This window comes from Lampetra fluviatilis, chromosome 11 (assembly GCF_964198595.1).
Source record: "Lampetra fluviatilis chromosome 11, kcLamFluv1.1, whole genome shotgun sequence".
In the NCBI taxonomy this organism is placed as follows: Eukaryota; Metazoa; Chordata; class Hyperoartia; order Petromyzontiformes; family Petromyzontidae; genus Lampetra; species Lampetra fluviatilis.
In genome coordinates, this window is record NC_136285.1 from 15,031,790 (window position 1) to 15,049,498 (window position 17,709).

The 17,709-nt window shown below is 54.8% G+C and overlaps 1 protein-coding gene across 2 annotated transcripts in view; it reads right to left on the reverse strand.

The window, feature by feature from the left end:
• EXOC4 (exocyst complex component 4) overlaps window positions 1-17,709 on the reverse strand; it is a 121,805-nt gene that overhangs the window by 24,025 nt on the left and 80,071 nt on the right. For both annotated transcript variants that reach the window (XM_078861135.1, XM_078861134.1), the window contains exons 12-14: window positions 8,194-8,330; window positions 4,211-4,384; window positions 140-318 (exon numbers count right to left, since the gene is read on the reverse strand). In XM_078861135.1, coding sequence (XP_078717261.1) covers window positions 140-318; window positions 4,211-4,384; window positions 8,194-8,330 — 490 coding nt within the window. The remainder of the gene's footprint in view (window positions 1-139; window positions 319-4,210; window positions 4,385-8,193; window positions 8,331-17,709) is intronic.

Here is a 17,709-nt window from a genome sequence, read left to right on the forward strand (position 1 = left end):
AGGGAGTTAAACGGGGCCCCCATCTCCTGGACAAGTGACTGGCCCCAACAAACACTTCATCACCCTGCAAGTGGCCCATCCCCCGCCCGCCCGGCACGGTTGCACCGCCTGCAGGCCCCACGGCCACGTCGTCGCGTACCGGGGGCCGCGGGGATGTCGGCCAGGAAGCCGTTGAGGCGGCTGGCGAGCCACTCGAGGCTCTCGTGGAGGTTGGCGAGGGCCTTGAGGTCGCCGGGGTCGCGCAGGATGGCCTGCTCTGGGATGAGCTGCTCCCCCAGGTTCCCCGTCAGCACGTCCGACTCCTTCGCGTTGATGGCGCTGGAGGCGGACAAACGGTAACGGCGGTAAGCAAGCCGGATTCGTGGACTGAATGTGCAGAGTTCAAATCCCGGTCAAGGGTTGGCAATTTATTCAATTGGGAGTAATGTGATTTTCCTGAACAAGGTCCGGGCACGTGGAGCGAGACGTTGGACATCGTGCCCAATGCCGTAGAGTAGGACCCACAAGTGTGCCGGAGAGCTCCGGCGTAGCACGGCAGCGACATCCCACGCAGTGGTAGAGACGATGTTTATGAGAATTCCTCCCATCAAATCATCTGGAATGCGCCCGATCTCGTCAGAGATCTCAGAAGCTAAGCAGGGGCATTATAGAGTGTGGTGCTCTATGGTGGGAAGTACACGGCAGTGCAGCAACATCTATTGTTGTACTGTACTGCTATGACTCCATGTTTAGCTATTCTTGCCTTCACCAACCGGCACTGACCATCGCGGTACAGGATGGTAATATAGCCGCCACAATCGGTGCGGTGTGGGGAGGCCCTCATCTAGCAGTGGATTGACAGAGCGACGTAGACAGCCCCATTACGCTAAACGCCGCTCTCTTAAGGGAGACCTGAGTTGCAAAAACGAATAAAGAGACAAGGGCAGAAACCGTAACAATTGTAAAACACAGCCATGTCAAACGCCATAAAGAAACATTTCAATTGCAAGTGAGATCACTTTACAAACTGAAGTGAAACAAATATCAACACAAATCAATAACCTCACCGAGACAGATGCCGTGCACGAGGGAGACGGGCATTGGCTGCGCTGCCTAGAACCTTCCGTCGCGATTCTGCAATGGCCGTCTTTACGCCCGACTAACCCTCGCCATGAGAACGTGGAATTTCCGCGGGAGGTTTACGGTCGCAGACGGAGGAGGCGGCGACGTGCCAGGGCCAAACACGGCCGGATGAAGGCGAACGTTGAATTTGTTCTCACGCGCTCAATCAGCCGGGCGGCGTCGCTCGGACATCACGTAAATTGACATCCGCCACACCGATAACCGCTCCGCTAACGTTTCGTTGGTAATTAATGGCAAGCCGGTGACAAGGATAATTGGCCTGACAAATGGACCCAATGATGCACATTTTGCTTACCGGTAATTTAATTGAATTCCCGAAGGTTTGTTTTGTTTTGAGCGATTTGTCCGTTTGTTTTGGCGTGCGTGGTGCGAACGCAAATCTCACTCCCCCCCGCCGGAGCCCCCCCTCCCTGGAGGACACCTCCCACTCGTACAAGCACAGCAAAACAAACGTGCGGATGTAAGCATTGGTCGCAATGTAAATGTGGATGTCAAGGAATGACACCTATTCATCCTGCAGCAGCAATGTTTACTGCCACAAACAAATATAAAGGTACCCTGTATAGCCTTCACAGACTTTTGGGGTAAGTGCTGTTAGCTAGCCTTATGAAGGCCGGCACGGCACACGTGGAGGCGGGTCACACAAACACTGGCTCACACATACTCTCACACTCTCTCGCACTCGCACACACTGACACTTTAAGCCTCTCACATTTACTGCCGTTTCCATCTCTGCGGAAACATCGTGGTATAGGACCAGGAAACGGTACATGCGCTTGGCGTTGTGAGAAGTGCCGGCGTAGCGAAGTGAACGAGTGGAGCGCTTGTGGGGACAAGCAAAACCCCTTAAAGTTATGCCTTTTAAAACCTCGTAAAGTCCAATTACCACTATTTATAACGAGGAACAGAAGTACTCTGCCAACCGCGGCTTCTTAAGCACGAATAATCGTAGCGCCCCGCCGTTATTAACGACGGGGAGCGCGTCTCCCGCGCTCGGCACCAATACAATTACAATTAAGGCGGCGGCCAGAACATTATGAAAATTAATCTTTTTTTCACGCGCCATAAGGACGGTCTCCTCCTCTGCCCATTTCCCTCCCCGTCACCTCCCCCTACCCGCGGCCTGACCCCCATCTTCAATTTAATTACATTGTAAAATTGCTATTTGCTAGCTCCAACGCGGCCTCGACGGAGGGAATCCATCTGGGGGACGGCGAAACAATCGGACAGTTTAACGCTCCCCTCAACGAGACCGCCCCCTCGGCCGCGCCGCCGCTCCGGTCCGACGGGCCGGCTTCCCGCCGCCCCTACGAGTCGCGCGAACCGCGGGGAAACGATCGAGGATCCGGCGGGGGCGGGTGGCGGCCCTCGGCCTCCCGGCCGTCACCGCGCCCCCGACGAGCCGCGCCGCTCCGAATGTTCGCAGCGACCCCACGGGGGAGGCCGTGGGCTGCCGGCGTAGGAGGCGCGAACCGGACGGCACGGCACACGCACCTGCGCTGCCGCGCGCCCGCCGACCGGTTAATGTAACGTCGGAGCTCGGTCGTGCGCGAGTAGGGTTGCACACCTCCCCGGCTCCACCATTAATCTTCCATAATTGGAGCCGCTGGGGAGCAACCCTTTGTCTCACCTTCGTCGTGCATTAATTGCCTCGCTCAAGTTTCTCGGCATCAATCGCGCTAATGGTGATGATTCACAATAACGATCCGTGTCTCGGAGACAGGCCGAGAGAGCTCAGGAGGGCTTTCCAGCCATGGAGGGAGAGGTAATTAAATCCACTTCGTCAAATTTCGAATATCGTCCTGCACCCAAAACTCATTTAGTTCTTGTGTAAAAATGGCAAATTCATTCGCAGCTTTCAGAAAAAATAAACATAAATTATTTCAAGAAAAACCTGATGATTAAAGCGTAGTTAGGATGTGGCAGCAGCACCAGCGGTAGGAAGGGCAGCCTCGGCCTGTAATGAGCAACCCTCATTAGTCTGCAGCCAGCTCAAAGTTTATTTTTCTGGCTTACAAACAACGGGCCCCTGTGCCCCTCTGATCAACTTGCGAGCATTTGGCAGGACGTGATCAACGTGTGCGTGCGCACAGGCAGTGGAAGTGTAGTGGTTAGCGCGCTGCGCTATGAACCCGGCGACCCGATGTCGATTCCCGCTCACGGCCAACGCCAGTGACAATTATCCGAACCGGTTCTGGGCCTCCCTTCAAATGAGAACCTGGTGCGATGCGTAAACATCACCACTGGGTAGATTAAGGCGGCCGGGCGTGGTGCCGTTCCGGCCTTCATAGGTGCTCAGTAACAGAACTTGCCTACAGGCAATCGGGGGGATGTTTGTCTTTGTGGACACGGTGAGGAGGAAGTCTTCCAGTCAACCTACACTGCTCTGCACGACCAGTGAGGATGTAAACGCAGGCCGGCGGTGGCGGAGCGGCTGGGAAAGTGCTGCTTCCCCCCGCCCCCTCCTTACTGTGTTGAACAACGATCACAACGGGATCTCGGAGGTAGCTGTGACATCCGCTTCCGTGAGAGTTTCAGATTCTGCATCTAATGACGTGATGCCAATGGCACGCGATTTGGACAAAACTGTGGAGAAAATAATTAAAGAAACTCTTCTCCTAAATTAGCACCCAGATTGAATGTCTCAAAACTGTCAAGTACAAGTGTGAAGTTTGGTTAATGAGGAAGAAGAGACTTAAGTTTTACAGTCCGGTGATCTGTCACGTTGATGTTAGTGATGTCACTGCGGGCATTTTGTATGAGAACATTTGCAGGTGACACCCACAGCATGACATCATCTGGATAACGACTCGTCTGTCACTTTTTTAGACGGCGAGAGCCATTTCGTGGACCTGGTGACCTGAATTTGATTCTTAGTCGAGGCTTATTATATTGGCGGAAAGTGATATCTGCATTGAATTGATCCTGGGCCTCCCTTGGCTTCAATGAGTGGCCAGTGTGTTGCTGGCCATACCCCACAATCCCCTTGGGCACCGCGTTGACAACAACAGGTGCTCGCTAACAGCACTTTCCCCAACACTGTTAAACGCTATAGGGGGGACCTTTGCCTTTGTAGCTGCGCACTCACCGCGTGTACTCCTCCTCGTTGGTGTCGCCCTGCTGCCCGCGAGCGCGGGGCTGCTTGGCCTGCGCCAGGTTGGTCCAGTTGGGCAGAGACTTGAGCAGCCGCGTGATGTCATCGTCCTTGGCCCAGGAGGCACTGATCACGAGCCGGTCCTCCGAGTGAACCGCCACGATGTTCCTGTCAGCGGCCGTGCGGGCGGCATGGGGTGGCAGGGGGTCGGAACAGAGGTCAGTCGGGGCGTTGCCAGAAGAGCACCACCTCCAAGGTGCGCAAAACAAAAACTGGAATATTTCATGGGAAGAAGAATGTCCGACAAGAACGGAAGAGGGGAGGCGCTACGTGTAAAAACATCGTTCCGAGTAGTAGAGTATTTTAATCGCTACAATGAAACTGACAAGACTGGGGAGAGCGTCGTATATCGCCCTCTTGTTGAGGGTGGTGACCCTGGGAGCGAGCCTTGGTGGTCCAGCAAGATTTTTCACTCGTGCTGCTGCTGCTGCTTTGGTGAGCTTGTCGATGCATTATGGAGTGTGGAGGAGAGATGGCATGGTAGAGCTGTTCAAATGAGCATGGCACTCATTCTCCTGTTCACAGAAATTCCACATTCCTATGGCAGGTGCCTGGCTAACCATAGCACAATTATTGAGTGGAGAACAAATGGTGACTAATGTGAGTGGGGTGGGAGTAATTTAATGTGTCGGGCATCTTTCAGGAAAGTTTTTGAGCTATGTCTCTGAAAGTGTCTGAAAGTTTGTGAATGTCTCTCAACCCGTCAACATGTCTATGGATGTTTCTGAATGATCTAAATGAGTTAGTGTCTGATTGTCTGTGAATATTTTGCAATGTCTGAAAATGTGCATGAACGTCTGTGAATGTTTTACGGTGTCTCTGGATAGACTTAAACGTCTGTGAATGCCTAATGATGCCTGCAGATGTCTATAAATGTCTAGGGAACGTTTCAGATTGTCGCCGAACATATTTGCACCGACGGTTCTACCGATTATTTGTTCCAGTCCCCGGCTGGTTTTTGGATTCACAGCTCAGTCGGAGGCTTGCACCAGATACTCGACGCGTACGTGTGTTTCCATTAGCGGTGCCATTAATTCTGAAAACAGCGCTCTCATTAAGGTCGCTACAATCATCATTAACATAATTTCAGTCACATTTAATTCTAACGGCCAACATTAGTGGCCTGCATTTCTCCATTAGGTTACAAATGATGCGCTCATTACGCCGTCTCCAGCAGAAACATTCCCGCAGCCCGCAGTAAACGTATATCGCGTGCGCGCCCGCGCGCCCTTTACGTGCACTCGAGCGACATGTCGCACAGCGCCCGGGACAGCGGCTTTAACGGAACGAACAAAAAGATAAAATAAATAAATGCGTCTGAATTTAAATGTGCGTCGTGATCTCGATAATCCCCTTGTCGATGCGGATAAGTCCAGGCCCCGCCGCTCCTCATAGGAAAGTAACAAACACGCGACTCCTGACGGATTAGCAGCGAGACAGGCTTTTAATGAGAATCACACGCCTTCGAATTAACCACGTCACCGCCGCAACTGCCGCCACGCCATAGACCAGCGCCACCGCGATCCGTGCGGCCCTCGCCAGATCAACTACACGCTTTCCGACAGCGGCGGCCCTCGGCGGAAGGGCCCCGTGCCCTGGACGGCACGCCCGCGGGCTCGTTTTTTCCCAGCGGCGGCGCTGGGAAAAAACGAGCGTCGCGTCCGTCGGGTATCGCCATCGGAACGGGCCGTGGCACCCCGCGACGGGGCGTCGCTCGCGGGGTTAATAAAGCGGGGAGCGGGCTCAACGAGCTGTAATTGGTTTCATTTCGTGCGCTTTAATTGTGTTACGGAGCGAGTGGCTCATCCTGGCAAAATGATGCCGTACGTACGGCATAATAAGATGCGCCGGAAAATGACAGCCGGTAAGTAAATTGTTTCGGAGTTGAGCTACTTCTTTTCAGTCAATTAGGCCGAGGCTAAGTCCGCTCCCCCCCCTCCCCACCGCCCGCACGGTCCTCGCCAGGCTCTTAATCCGATAACCGATAGAGGCTGCCGCTAATGGAGCTAACCTTTAGCTTCAGTGACATATCCCGTTACAGAGATAGCGGCGCGGCCTTCAGGCGGCGCGTAACCTTGAGAGGCGGGCACTCACGGCGGGGCGCGATCGACGAGTGGGGCCCACGGCCGCCCCCGGGGCCTCCAGACAGCCCCCGCCCCCCCGCCTCCTGCGTGCCGCCCCGAGAGCTTCGTTAAAAGCGGCGCTCTTAAAAAAACGTGCGGAGTAAATAAATAATGCGTGTTAAAATGTCGGCGGCGACGGCCGCCTTATCGCCCGGCATGTCGGCCGCTGCCTTTCATCACGGCGGTGCCCGCAGGTGATTTTATCAAATGTGGGTCGTGACGCAGGCGCACGATGGCCGGCTCTAGCGAACGACCGCGCCGGGGGTCGTTGTTAATGGCCGCCGTGAAAGCGTGCGGCGAGGCTGTTGGCGCCGGCATCCTTCTGCGAGCAAATAAAGCGCATTCCTGATTTAATTATTGTAATGTAATCAAACATACGTATGGGCCAATGGAGCAGGGACAATTTATTACAAATGTATACATGTAAAAAAGACAAAGGTGTTTAATCCCCGGAAGACGAATAAACCATTTAATCTAAAATCCTGTGGGCTTTCCAAATCAATGCTTCTTAATGGCATTTGTATAAACATGGAAATCTTGGAAGTGGCTGCAAGGCAATTGAGTTTGCTCAGCAGGTCACAGCCTGTTAATGGAATGCCTCTGGGTACCCTGGCACTACCGGCAGTAGCAGCACTGGTGGGGGGCGGGGGGGGTTCTCATATCAGTGAAAATTCCACATTCCTATGATAAAGGCCAGTCTATCCAACAAAACAGCCACTGTTGACATCTCACAAAGAGGTACTTGTTGTATCTACTCTGGGAGGGGTGATTGGCCGAGTTGACCCCCGACAGGGATTTGAACGAGTGAGCCGAGCACTGGCGAGTCACGTTCCGCCCGACTGCCGAGCCCAACACATTCGTTCACAGACTCGAGCGGCGAACAACTTGGAGAGAAGATGCAATCCGACCGCACACCTCTTGTCGCGTAGATAACCAGGCTGCGCATCGCGCCTCTGACGCGAGTTTGAGGTCCCTACTGCTTTCTCCGTGGCACCACCGACCGTGCCAGGTTACAGGGGCCTTGCCGCCGGGGGAGGGGGGGGGGGACGGGGGGAGCGCCGGGCGTGCTAACCGTGGCCGTTAATCAGAAGGGCACAGTCGCGACAAAAGCCGAGTTAGTGTAATGACAGATTAATTGCCGCTGTTACGTCTGCTCTCCTTCCACTACGGCGAGCGTTAATCATGAGGAGGAGGAGGAGCAGGAGGCTGCGAGCGATCGTGGCTTGGCACGGCTGGGAGTTGGCGGGTGCATGTGTCGGGGCCCTGAGTGAAGTGACAACGCGGGGAGGGGGGGGAGGGCGGAGGCGGACGGGAATCACTGCGGCACGCGCGCCCGTCGGCACAAACGCGCGGATGCGGGAGCGTGTTAAAAAACTACATCGCGATGATGAAATAAAAACTGCGAATGAACGTGGTGAATCACATGGTGTTTACATGTTGCCGAGCTGAACGACAGACCGACTGCCCGATTGTTAGCCGGCTTCCATACCTTTTAGTAGTGAGCTCACGGCTTAACAGTGAAACATGTGCCTTGTCCAATAGTGAGTCAGCTCACGGCTTAACAGGGAGCCATGTGCCTTGTCCAATAGTGAGTGAGCTCACGGCTTAACAGTGAAACATGTGCCTTGTCCAATAGTGAGTAAGGTCATTTGTCCAGTCGGAAGCCGAGTTCTCTTCGCACAACAGCGAGTCAGGTAATGCATCCAGTCGGAAGCCCAGTTGTTTACACGGTAGCACACGGCACCTCTACACCGCGTGGCACACGGCACCTGTAGAACACATGGCGCACCGCACCTGTACGCCGCGTGACACATGGCGCGGTACTCCTGCAGCTTGATGCAGATCATGTGCAGGAACTGGTCCGAGTAGGCGCTGAGGTCATGCACCAGGTTCATGAGGTCCTGGACCGACTTCTCCACAACCACGGCACCCTGGGGACAACACGCACAAGCGCGCACACACACGTGGATGTACGCACACACACACACACACGTGCGACCGCACTCATGCATGCACACATATACAAACGACAGTGACAAGGATTCTTTGTGTAGACTTGAACAGGCTGTTGGGGGCAAGTGCTGTCAGCGAGCACCTATTAAGGCCGGCACGGCACACGAGAGGGTAGGGATTCTACCCAGTGCCGATGTTTACACACATATTAGGTATTCGTTTAAGGCTGAATCTACCTAAGGGAGGATCAGAATCAGTTCATATAATCGGAACTGATTTTGTTCGTGAGCGGGAATCAAACTCAGGTTTCTGGATTTGCAGCGCAGTGTGCTAACCACTTCGCCACCGCTCCCCACACCCGGAGAGCAACATGAACACACACACGAATGGACACGTAAATATACACATGAACGCACACATAAACACGCCTGTTTGTACGTATACAAACATAAAGACAAAAAATACACATCTACATACCCGCATTTCACGCGAACACATAAGCACGCACAAGAATCGAACTTGGGTCCCTGGGTTCGTAGCGTTAACCGTTGCGCTACTGCAGACACACATGCGCACACAGACGCACGCTCGTGAATCAACGCCCTTGGGGAACATGCTCCCGACTCGTGCGCACGCACGCAGCACGCACGCATGCACGCACGCAGCACGCACGCAGAACGCAGCACGCACGCAGCACGCACGCAGCACGCACGCAGCACGCACGCAGCACGCACCGCCGCGCACACCCTGCAGGGCGGAGGCGTCTCGGGAGGCACGTTCCTCCGCACGATCCACCCGGCCCTACCGAAATCTCTCATTTCTGCCGATTTTATGCGAGATTACAGCGTGGCCGCAGACTCGTCACCTTCAAATTGGGCAGCCGGGTGCCGGTCCATCACTTTTGTACGTGCCGTCAGAGCGAAAGCCGTTAATTTATTTATTGTCCCATCTTCAAACGCACCTCTACAACACCTCAAAACGTCAGCGCTCTTCGCTCAATAAGTTTGCCGCTGTTTAGACGGTCACGTTTTAGACTCCCCATGTATAAATCCAAAATTTGATTGTATGTCAATATGTGGGTCCCTATGCGAGTCCGTGGGTCTTTGATGGGAGTCTAGAGGAATGTGTGCGAGTCTGTGGGTCTCTATGCAAATCTGTTGATCTCTATCAAAAGTCGATGGCTCCCTGTGCGTCTATGCGAGTCTATGGGTCGCTCTGTTAGTCTAGTCTCTATGATTGACTGCCTCGTTTTATAAAACATGCCCACAGTGCTCATACAGCATCTTGACAAGCGGTCGCATTTATACGCAATAGAAATCCCACTTGTATTGTACAGACTCGCACAGATGCCACTAAACCCACATATATTCCCATAGCCATGTAGAGACCCATAGACACAGAGACCCACGATGACAGAGACCCATTAACTCACAAAGTGACACATCGCCTGCCTCTCCCGATAAAATGAAATCCCCACCGTGTCCACACAATCATCTTGAGCTCCAAATTGTATTACATTGTAAGATGCATTCTTTTCACGGTGGTTCAAAGCTCTGCCGATATTGAAAGAAGGCCAAGCTCACGCAGCCGGCTTCTGGAAACAAATTGGACTTTTGCGGCGCCGCTAAATCACGCCCGTCCGCAAGACCGCTCACTCCTCCGGGGGAACGTCACCCCTAACCCCTGCCACCTTCACGTCCCATCTCGCACCGTCGCGCAAGCCAAGGTCACCATCGACGGAGCAGAGAAAACGCCGAGGTCAAGCGACCACGGAAGGGGCAGAAGGGCAAGCATCGCTTGCAATAGCGGCGCTCTCCCACTAGAGGCCTCTGAAGATTAACAAATTGAACGAGGACGCTGCTGTGCATGGAGCTGTCGCGGTTGTGTCGCACAGCTCCGTGCTGTGCTTTCGGGTTGTGCCGCGTGCCGTTCCGCACGATGCCCGACGTTTTTCTCCTTGTCTTGGGAGCTTTGGGTAACTATTCAGATCCTGAACAAGCTCCCAGCACGTGGAGGGGAACGTCGGACATCTTGCCGAACAGCCCGCAGTACGACTCGAAAATAAACCCGCTTGTCGTGCAGCGCGAGAGATGGCCAGAGCGCCTCGAAGGCAGTGACGCGATGCGCCACGTGGCTTGCTTCATATGGAAGTGGAACACGAAGGCACCTGTGTCCGGAACGAACACGCATCTATTCAGTTAACGTCAGATTAGATTTTGCAAAATAAATAAACTCTGTACTGTATTTACCCGAGATGTTCTGCGCCATTGCTGGGTGATGTGAGGGAAGAGTTGGGGGTTTGCGTGGAGTGAAATGATGGTGGGCATTTGAGCCAAGAACCTGTCAATGGGCAGAGGCTTAAAAAAACAGAGTCACGACCCACGTTTTGAATTTTAAATCTCTGCTGCGTAAACAAGTACCCCTCACCAAGAGGGATATTTACCACCACGCTTGTATAAAAAGAACACAACGTAAACATAAACTCGCTAACGAACGAACGCTCACATAAAAGTGGAGACGCTACGTGTAGCGAGCCACGTGTCTCTAATTTGTGAAAAATCAATGGTCGGGGTGAGGAGCTGGAGAGGCAAAAGGGCAGTGGGGGGGGGGGGGGTGGGAAGGGGGCAGCAGGATCATCGGCCCCTGAGTGTCGCTCCGGTGAACATGGTGCGAGAGGACGCCACCGGCTCAGATGGCCAATTAGGCAGGTGCAGGGTCTCCGCGGGGGGCGCGGGGAATTCGGGAGCACCGGTCGGCGAGGCGGAGGGGGGTCCCCGCTGCCTTCCAGAAATGCGATAGTCCGCGCCCACGCTCAAGCAAAACAGCGGCGACGGGCGAGCGTGGCGAGGGCACGGCACGTCCCCGCGCGCCTCACTGGCGCTCGTGACGGCCCCTGTGTAGCGGCCACCCCCCCACACGGCCTACGTTCTTCTTTCTCGCTGGCAAGCCCAGCACCGCCAGGCTGGGTCGAGAGTTGGCGGATAATGCAACAGGTGGCTCAGATGTGGACGCAGAACGCGCGCTTTTCAAGGCCGGCGAGCGAACCGCAGGAGGCTTTGTGGTCCGTTGGGCTGTGTGTGTGAAACTCGGCCCACAAACCGCACGCATGCTAAACAAGAGTCAAGATCAAGACGTCACCGTGGCCAAAGATGTTGATGCCACGCACCTCGCCAATGCTTTATACCCTACCCCAGATCTGCAGCTGGTGTACAGTAGACGCATGGTCTCCAAGATCTGCCCTAAGAACATCCCACCATCTACTCTTCCCCTTGGTCACCGGACCCATGGAGACCACTTTTTTTGCCTGCAACACTCAGCTACCATGTTCTCTTCCAGATCTCCTCATTGCGTGTCCCGCTGTCAGCTGGTTTCAAAACATCTTGTAATTTAAGTGCCACGAAATGAATAGACTTGACCTCTGCTATGGAAATTCGGAATTTCCATCAGTGGCTCAGTACCACCTACAGAGGAAAACATGAATACTGGTCTTGAGGAAGACGCTCTGATTTACGAACTCATCGCCCACCCACACGCCCACCCGCACGCCCGCCCGCTCGTTTACTGCCAAAGCCGCGGCGGTGGGAGCGGGTGGCGCGGTGCCAGGTTCCGGGTATGTGAACAGCGGTGCTGGCTCAGGCAGGCGGTCAATCCCCGAGTGATAAGACGCTCATCTGGGATATGATGTGGCCAAGACCTCTTCCGTGTTCCAGCGAACCGGTCCGTGCGGTGGGTGGTAGCGTGCCTGGTTTCGGTAGCGCTTCCGACGACAGTGAAACGTGGAAGGCTGGTTCCCGATCGAGGAGGCAACGAACCGCGAGGCAAGCAGCAACTTTCTGATCTAAAGTTGCACGTGCAGATGAATTGGTCGAAAAACTGGAATACGCGGGCAGAGCCTTCGTCATCTATGATTTCTAGACCCTACGGGGAGAATGCAGCTTCCCAGGAGAACCCGGTCTCATAGGTGGAGCGCAAAGGCGATTGGCGCTGCTGGTGGTGCACCTGCAGCTCGTGGTGATAATGGTCCTACTGGTGGTGCTGGCACTGGCGGTCGTGCTGGCACTGGCTGCCGCAATATCATCACCATTGTCGCATTTCAGAATCTCGCTGAATCCACCACTCCGTGCCTCCCCTGATTTCAAAACCCATGGCGCGCTTTGTTCCCTCCTCCAAGTGGCGCTTGGAGCCGCCGCTGGGCTTGACGAGGCTCGCTACATCCACAACAAACGGCACCCCGACCCCATCCGGCAATGTGCATGACTTTCTCTCCCTCGCTCTCTCTCGCTCTCGCTCTCTCCAGGAAGCGGCAAGCGCATTACGTGCAACGTCGCCCTCTGAAGATGCTCTCTCTCCGGCAACCACGCCTGGAGAATGCTTGAAAGTCATTTGAAAGTCAAGAGGCCCGATGAGTAATAAGCCGGCCCAATCGCTGGCCTTTTCCATCCTCGTTAGCCGCGCGCATTAGGGCGGTCCGTAGCGAGCGGCGTAATGCCGCAGTCTTTTGCTTCTTCATTAAGATTTAAAGAGAGGCTCATACGGACCGATCTCCCTTACGTTGCATTTCAGAAAGAGTTAGACCTTTTATCACCATCGCCATGCCTCTTAAATATTTATACCGGCCAGCCGTGTAATGAATTAACTGTTCCACGATGCCGGCTCTTTTCGCCAAAGTGCCGACGTGGGTGGTGACGAGCTTTGCCGGGCCACGCTGGGTGAGGGGGCAGCGCGCGAGGGAGCTGTGAAGTAACGCAGATGGGTGGCCGGATTGACTCAACGGTTTATAATGGCCGTGTCGGAGACACCGAGCCAGCACACGCCGTTGAGATCCTGGGTTCGAATCCGAGTTTCCGCCGCACGTGATTAAACCGGGTGCACCAGCACGGCGAGTTCTCACTTGACTTGGCCATCGTCCAGCTGCGTGAACTAATGAGACAAGTGGTGAACACATCTACAGCAGGGCATGCTGTCGGGTGGCAGGCACGACCTACTTGGCTTAAGACGCAATTGTAAGTCTGTGGCGGCATGGTCAAAAGACCATTCTCCGACATGCTGTATGGACTCTGCACTGCTTTCTGCGAGGGTTCCAAACCGAATGTTCGTCATCTTGTGGCAAGACGCTCACCACACAAAAACCTAAATAATTAGGAGCCAGAAAAAAACAAGAAGATGAAAAATTTGAGTGGCTTCTTCCCTTGCACTGCTCCACTCTGGAATTGCCTCCCGTCATCGTCTCTTTCCAAAACTCTTGAAATAATATTAATAACCTCGCTCAATTCAAGAAACGTGTTGCACTCTGATCTGTTACAACTTCGATAGTGCTGTTTGTTGTTGGCCGCTTGGCAATTTGAGCCTTTGGGCCTGTGCTCAGTAACTGGGTAAAAAAATAAAATAAAAAAATAAATCAAGTCCGATCGGCCACCCGTTGCCCTCTCATCGCGGACGAAGCCCGTGGGACCACGGCTGTGTACAGATCCGCGTCACTCGCAGCGAGATGCGGACAGATTGAGATCGAGCGATGGGACTCAGATTTTCCGCAAGCAGCCATAAACCACCGCCGGCGTTTATGTTCCGGTGGATGGACGGCGCCGAACGGGGCACGGATTCCGGGGTTTTGCGAGAAATATTTACAGCTTCGTAGGCCACAGCAGGGCACGGCCCGGCACGGGAAGACAGCGGCGGAGGTGGCGGGGAGCAGTGATGGGGCCTGGCAAATGCTTGGCGCTGGCGGCCTGCGGGGACGTCGCCAGCACCAGCGCTCCCCAGAGGTTTCACTCGACGCCTGCCGATTACACTGCCTCTTTGGCCACACACAGACGAGCGTGTGCACGTACTCGGAGAATAATATAAAGACAAAGATCCCCCACTTGTACACATATGTACATATACACACAGCAGGGTGGAAACAGAGACACGCACGTAATAAAGTATACGCACACGCACTCACAGACTCATGCACATGTATAGACTAAGATATCATACTAACACAGAATAATATAGTACACACGCACTCACACTGGTGCACAGACGCATGAAAACTCACGCATCTGCATCTTGACTCACATGCGCTCATATTCACAAGGACGTACACAAACAAACACAAATTGACACGTGACCGGCATGTGCACGCGCTCCCACACACGCATATGCGCGCGTCTGTGCGTATGCGTACAGACGTGCGCATATGCTCACCCGCATGTACTCTTATCAGGTACGGGGCTGACACATGCGCACGCTCGCCCACAGGTACACATTCACGAGCTCACACTCAAAATTCACAAGCACACCTGCAACCTCGCACTCGCACGCGCACGGGCACGACGGGGGCCCACGGATTTCGCATGCACTAAATCTCATGGCTCCATGCCCTAACACTTGAGCGAGTGTTACAGCGGGGGGCGGGGTGGCGGGGGGGAGAGACGCGAGGGCGAGGTGAGGGGTTGCCGAGCGGCTACAAGCTCCCGTAAATTGGAAGAGAAAGGTGAATAGGTTTTTGTGAGTGGACAGTCCTCTCTGGCAGCCTATTAACTCAGGCCTTTTGAGGCGGGTGGACGGGGGAGGCAGGGGGGAGAGGGGAGGCGCTGTCAAGTAGCTGTCACAACGCTGCCCGCTCTAACCAGCTTTGCACGATAGTTGGGTCGAAACTTGGTTCCGTGGCGTTATTAACGCTCCTCGGCACGGCCCCACTGCCTGATTGCTCACGGCCGCCACCTTGGCAACCGCCGCGCAAGATGCGGCCGCGGAGGGCGGACGCTTGAGCAGCGCAGGTCCCGGTAGCGGCGGTGTGCGCCGCCGCGAGTCCCGTCGCCTCCGAATGAACGAACCGCACCGCCCGCTGCAAGGGAAGCTGCACTGCGCAGCCGGGACCTTTGCAATGTCCAGTCCTGGCCACGGAGCGGCGGTTGAAGCTGCGTGGGTTAAACAAGGAGAGCCCTTTCCCCTGCACGCCTCCTTCCTGTTTCCCTCCCCAGCTCATGCCACAGCCACCGATTCGCTTTCAGGGCTTGTCAGCCCGTGCCTCTCGCTAACAAAGAGATGGCGCGAGGGTGGGCGGGTGGGTGAGTGGGCAAGCGGGAGGGTGGTGGGGGGGATGGGGAAATGGGGGAGACTCTGTTTGATGCTGCTTGCTGTGGGTGAAGACGGCCTTGTGGATGTGGGGTTAAGGTGGTGAAGAAAAAACCATGAAAAATTGCGTCGCTCTCCACACAGGGCAACAGCCGTTGCAGGGAACACAGGATTGTATAAATAAAATGAAAATAAAATAAAAATCCTGCCAACACTTTCACTGCTTGGGGCGGCTAAAGGAGTCCAGATTTGGCGGAGTGGAAATTATCGGAGCGCAGCACTGGGACGGGACGCGTAATCCAAACAATACATAACGGCTCGCTCTTTTCCCTCTCGACGGCGAAACAAGAAAAATGAGCACGAGAGAGAGAGGGTGGGGGGGGGGAGAGAACCGCAACCAAAAATCACGCGCGATTTTAATCTATTTTGTGTCTGGATAATATCTACAGCTGGGAACACAGCGAGCGCAGACGGGAATCGCGGCGGCGCGGCTCTCTCCGCTGCGAGGCGGAGTGACAGCGGCTCGCCCGCGGTGTTTTGTTCCGATAATGACGGCCGCTCAGTAACGAGCATCGCAAGCTGAGCGCCGGCTCGGCAGGGCTTGGCGCGCGGCGCATTGAGCTCTCAATTTAAATGGCGGTGTCTCTGCGAGATAATGAACGTTCTTGTGAGGGGCCGCACGTGGAGGCTGCCGGCCGCAGATGGAGTGGGACAAAAAACGTACGCGCCGTAATCCTCGGCCGCATTGATCCGGCCGAGCGAGGCCCTCGGTGCCTCTCGTCGACAGCAGTTCGTGATAAAAATTACGTTGAGTGTGCGCGAAAAGGAGAAAAAAAGAACGACGGTAAATGAGATTAATCTTCGGTTTCGCCGTGCCGAGTGGTCCGGCATACCAGGCCGCCATCCGAGGGCCTAAAATTGAGATGCCAGTCAGCCGGCAGTGGAGAGCAACTATACAGGGCGGAGATGCGCTCCGCGGGGGAGTTGCTCAAATTGCCATCGCGTCGCCCTTTGTCTCAGTGCCATCGTCTCAATCACTCGCCACAGGCTGTGCCGGTGCCGCCGCTCCGTGACAATAGGGCGCTCACCGATGCAAGGTGACGGGACCGTGATACCGTATCGGGGTTCAGCGAGGTGAGGGTGGCATGGCAGTGGCAGGGAGGATGGAAACGCGAGGGCTGCTCAGAGCGAGCGGCATGGATTTCCGTCGCAAGAGCTCTCCAGCGAACGCACTCCTTGTGCATCGGTTACAAGTGTGGCCTGAACGTTTACCACCTGAACATCACCATGCACTGCTGTCTTTTGTAGTGCAAGTCCCAAGGAAGCTGGCTTGCTTGCAGGTGTGATCATGCAGGTGCCACCCGTCCAGATGAGTAGTCGTCTGAACACTTTGTAGTGGTTTAACGTCAAGCACAAGACCTCTTACCAAGTGAGCGTGGTCGCATTCGGGTTTGATGTCAATCATCTCGTGCTTCTGGCATGAGATGCTTGTCACGAGTCTTACGTGCACAGTGGAATTCGGTTTTTATTCAAGTTCTAGCACGCACCACGATTGATGATCCGGCACAAACTCGGTCACTCGCTCACCAACGGTCAGCTCCCTCCTTATAACTCTTCTATTGCTACTGCTATGGTCACTGTTCACGTGAACTTCACTCATTCATTTCTCCACCCACATTGAGGACCCTACCATTCTGTCTCATCCAAACCGTGTTCAACAACCGCCCAAGCAACACTTATCTTCCCTCACACTGCTCCACTTTGGAATTCCCTCCCATCCATTATTTTACCCAAGTTGTTAAAATCTCGCAATGTGTGTGAGTATATGGCATCTACGTCGATGCATGTGCATGAGTCTCACGTGTTAACTCTGAGCGGCGAGACGTTTTGACTCCTCGACTCCGGAGGTCGTGCCGTCAAAATTAATTTGACGAGAGGTCGTCTGTACCCCGCGGCCGCGGTCACGCCGGAGGGATGGCATTGCACCTGGGCTCTTCGTTGACGCTTTAAACGAATTGGCTTCCTCCGGTCGCGGGGGGCAGCCGGCGAGCCAAGAGTCTCGAGAGCGCCGACGATACGAAGCCGACGAGAGGAAGCCGACTCGGGCTGCTAGCGGCGGGGGGGGGGGGGGGATTCATCCGGCCGAGCGCGCGGCAGAAAATTAAATTACCAACAATGCCAAAGGCGGGTGTGTCGCGTTGTCTGACCCGAGGGCCACCCGAGAAATTATATTTTCGTGGGTGTCTTGAGAGATAAGGCACGGCCCCCCCTTTCCGAAGCCTGGGATCCGGGATTAGC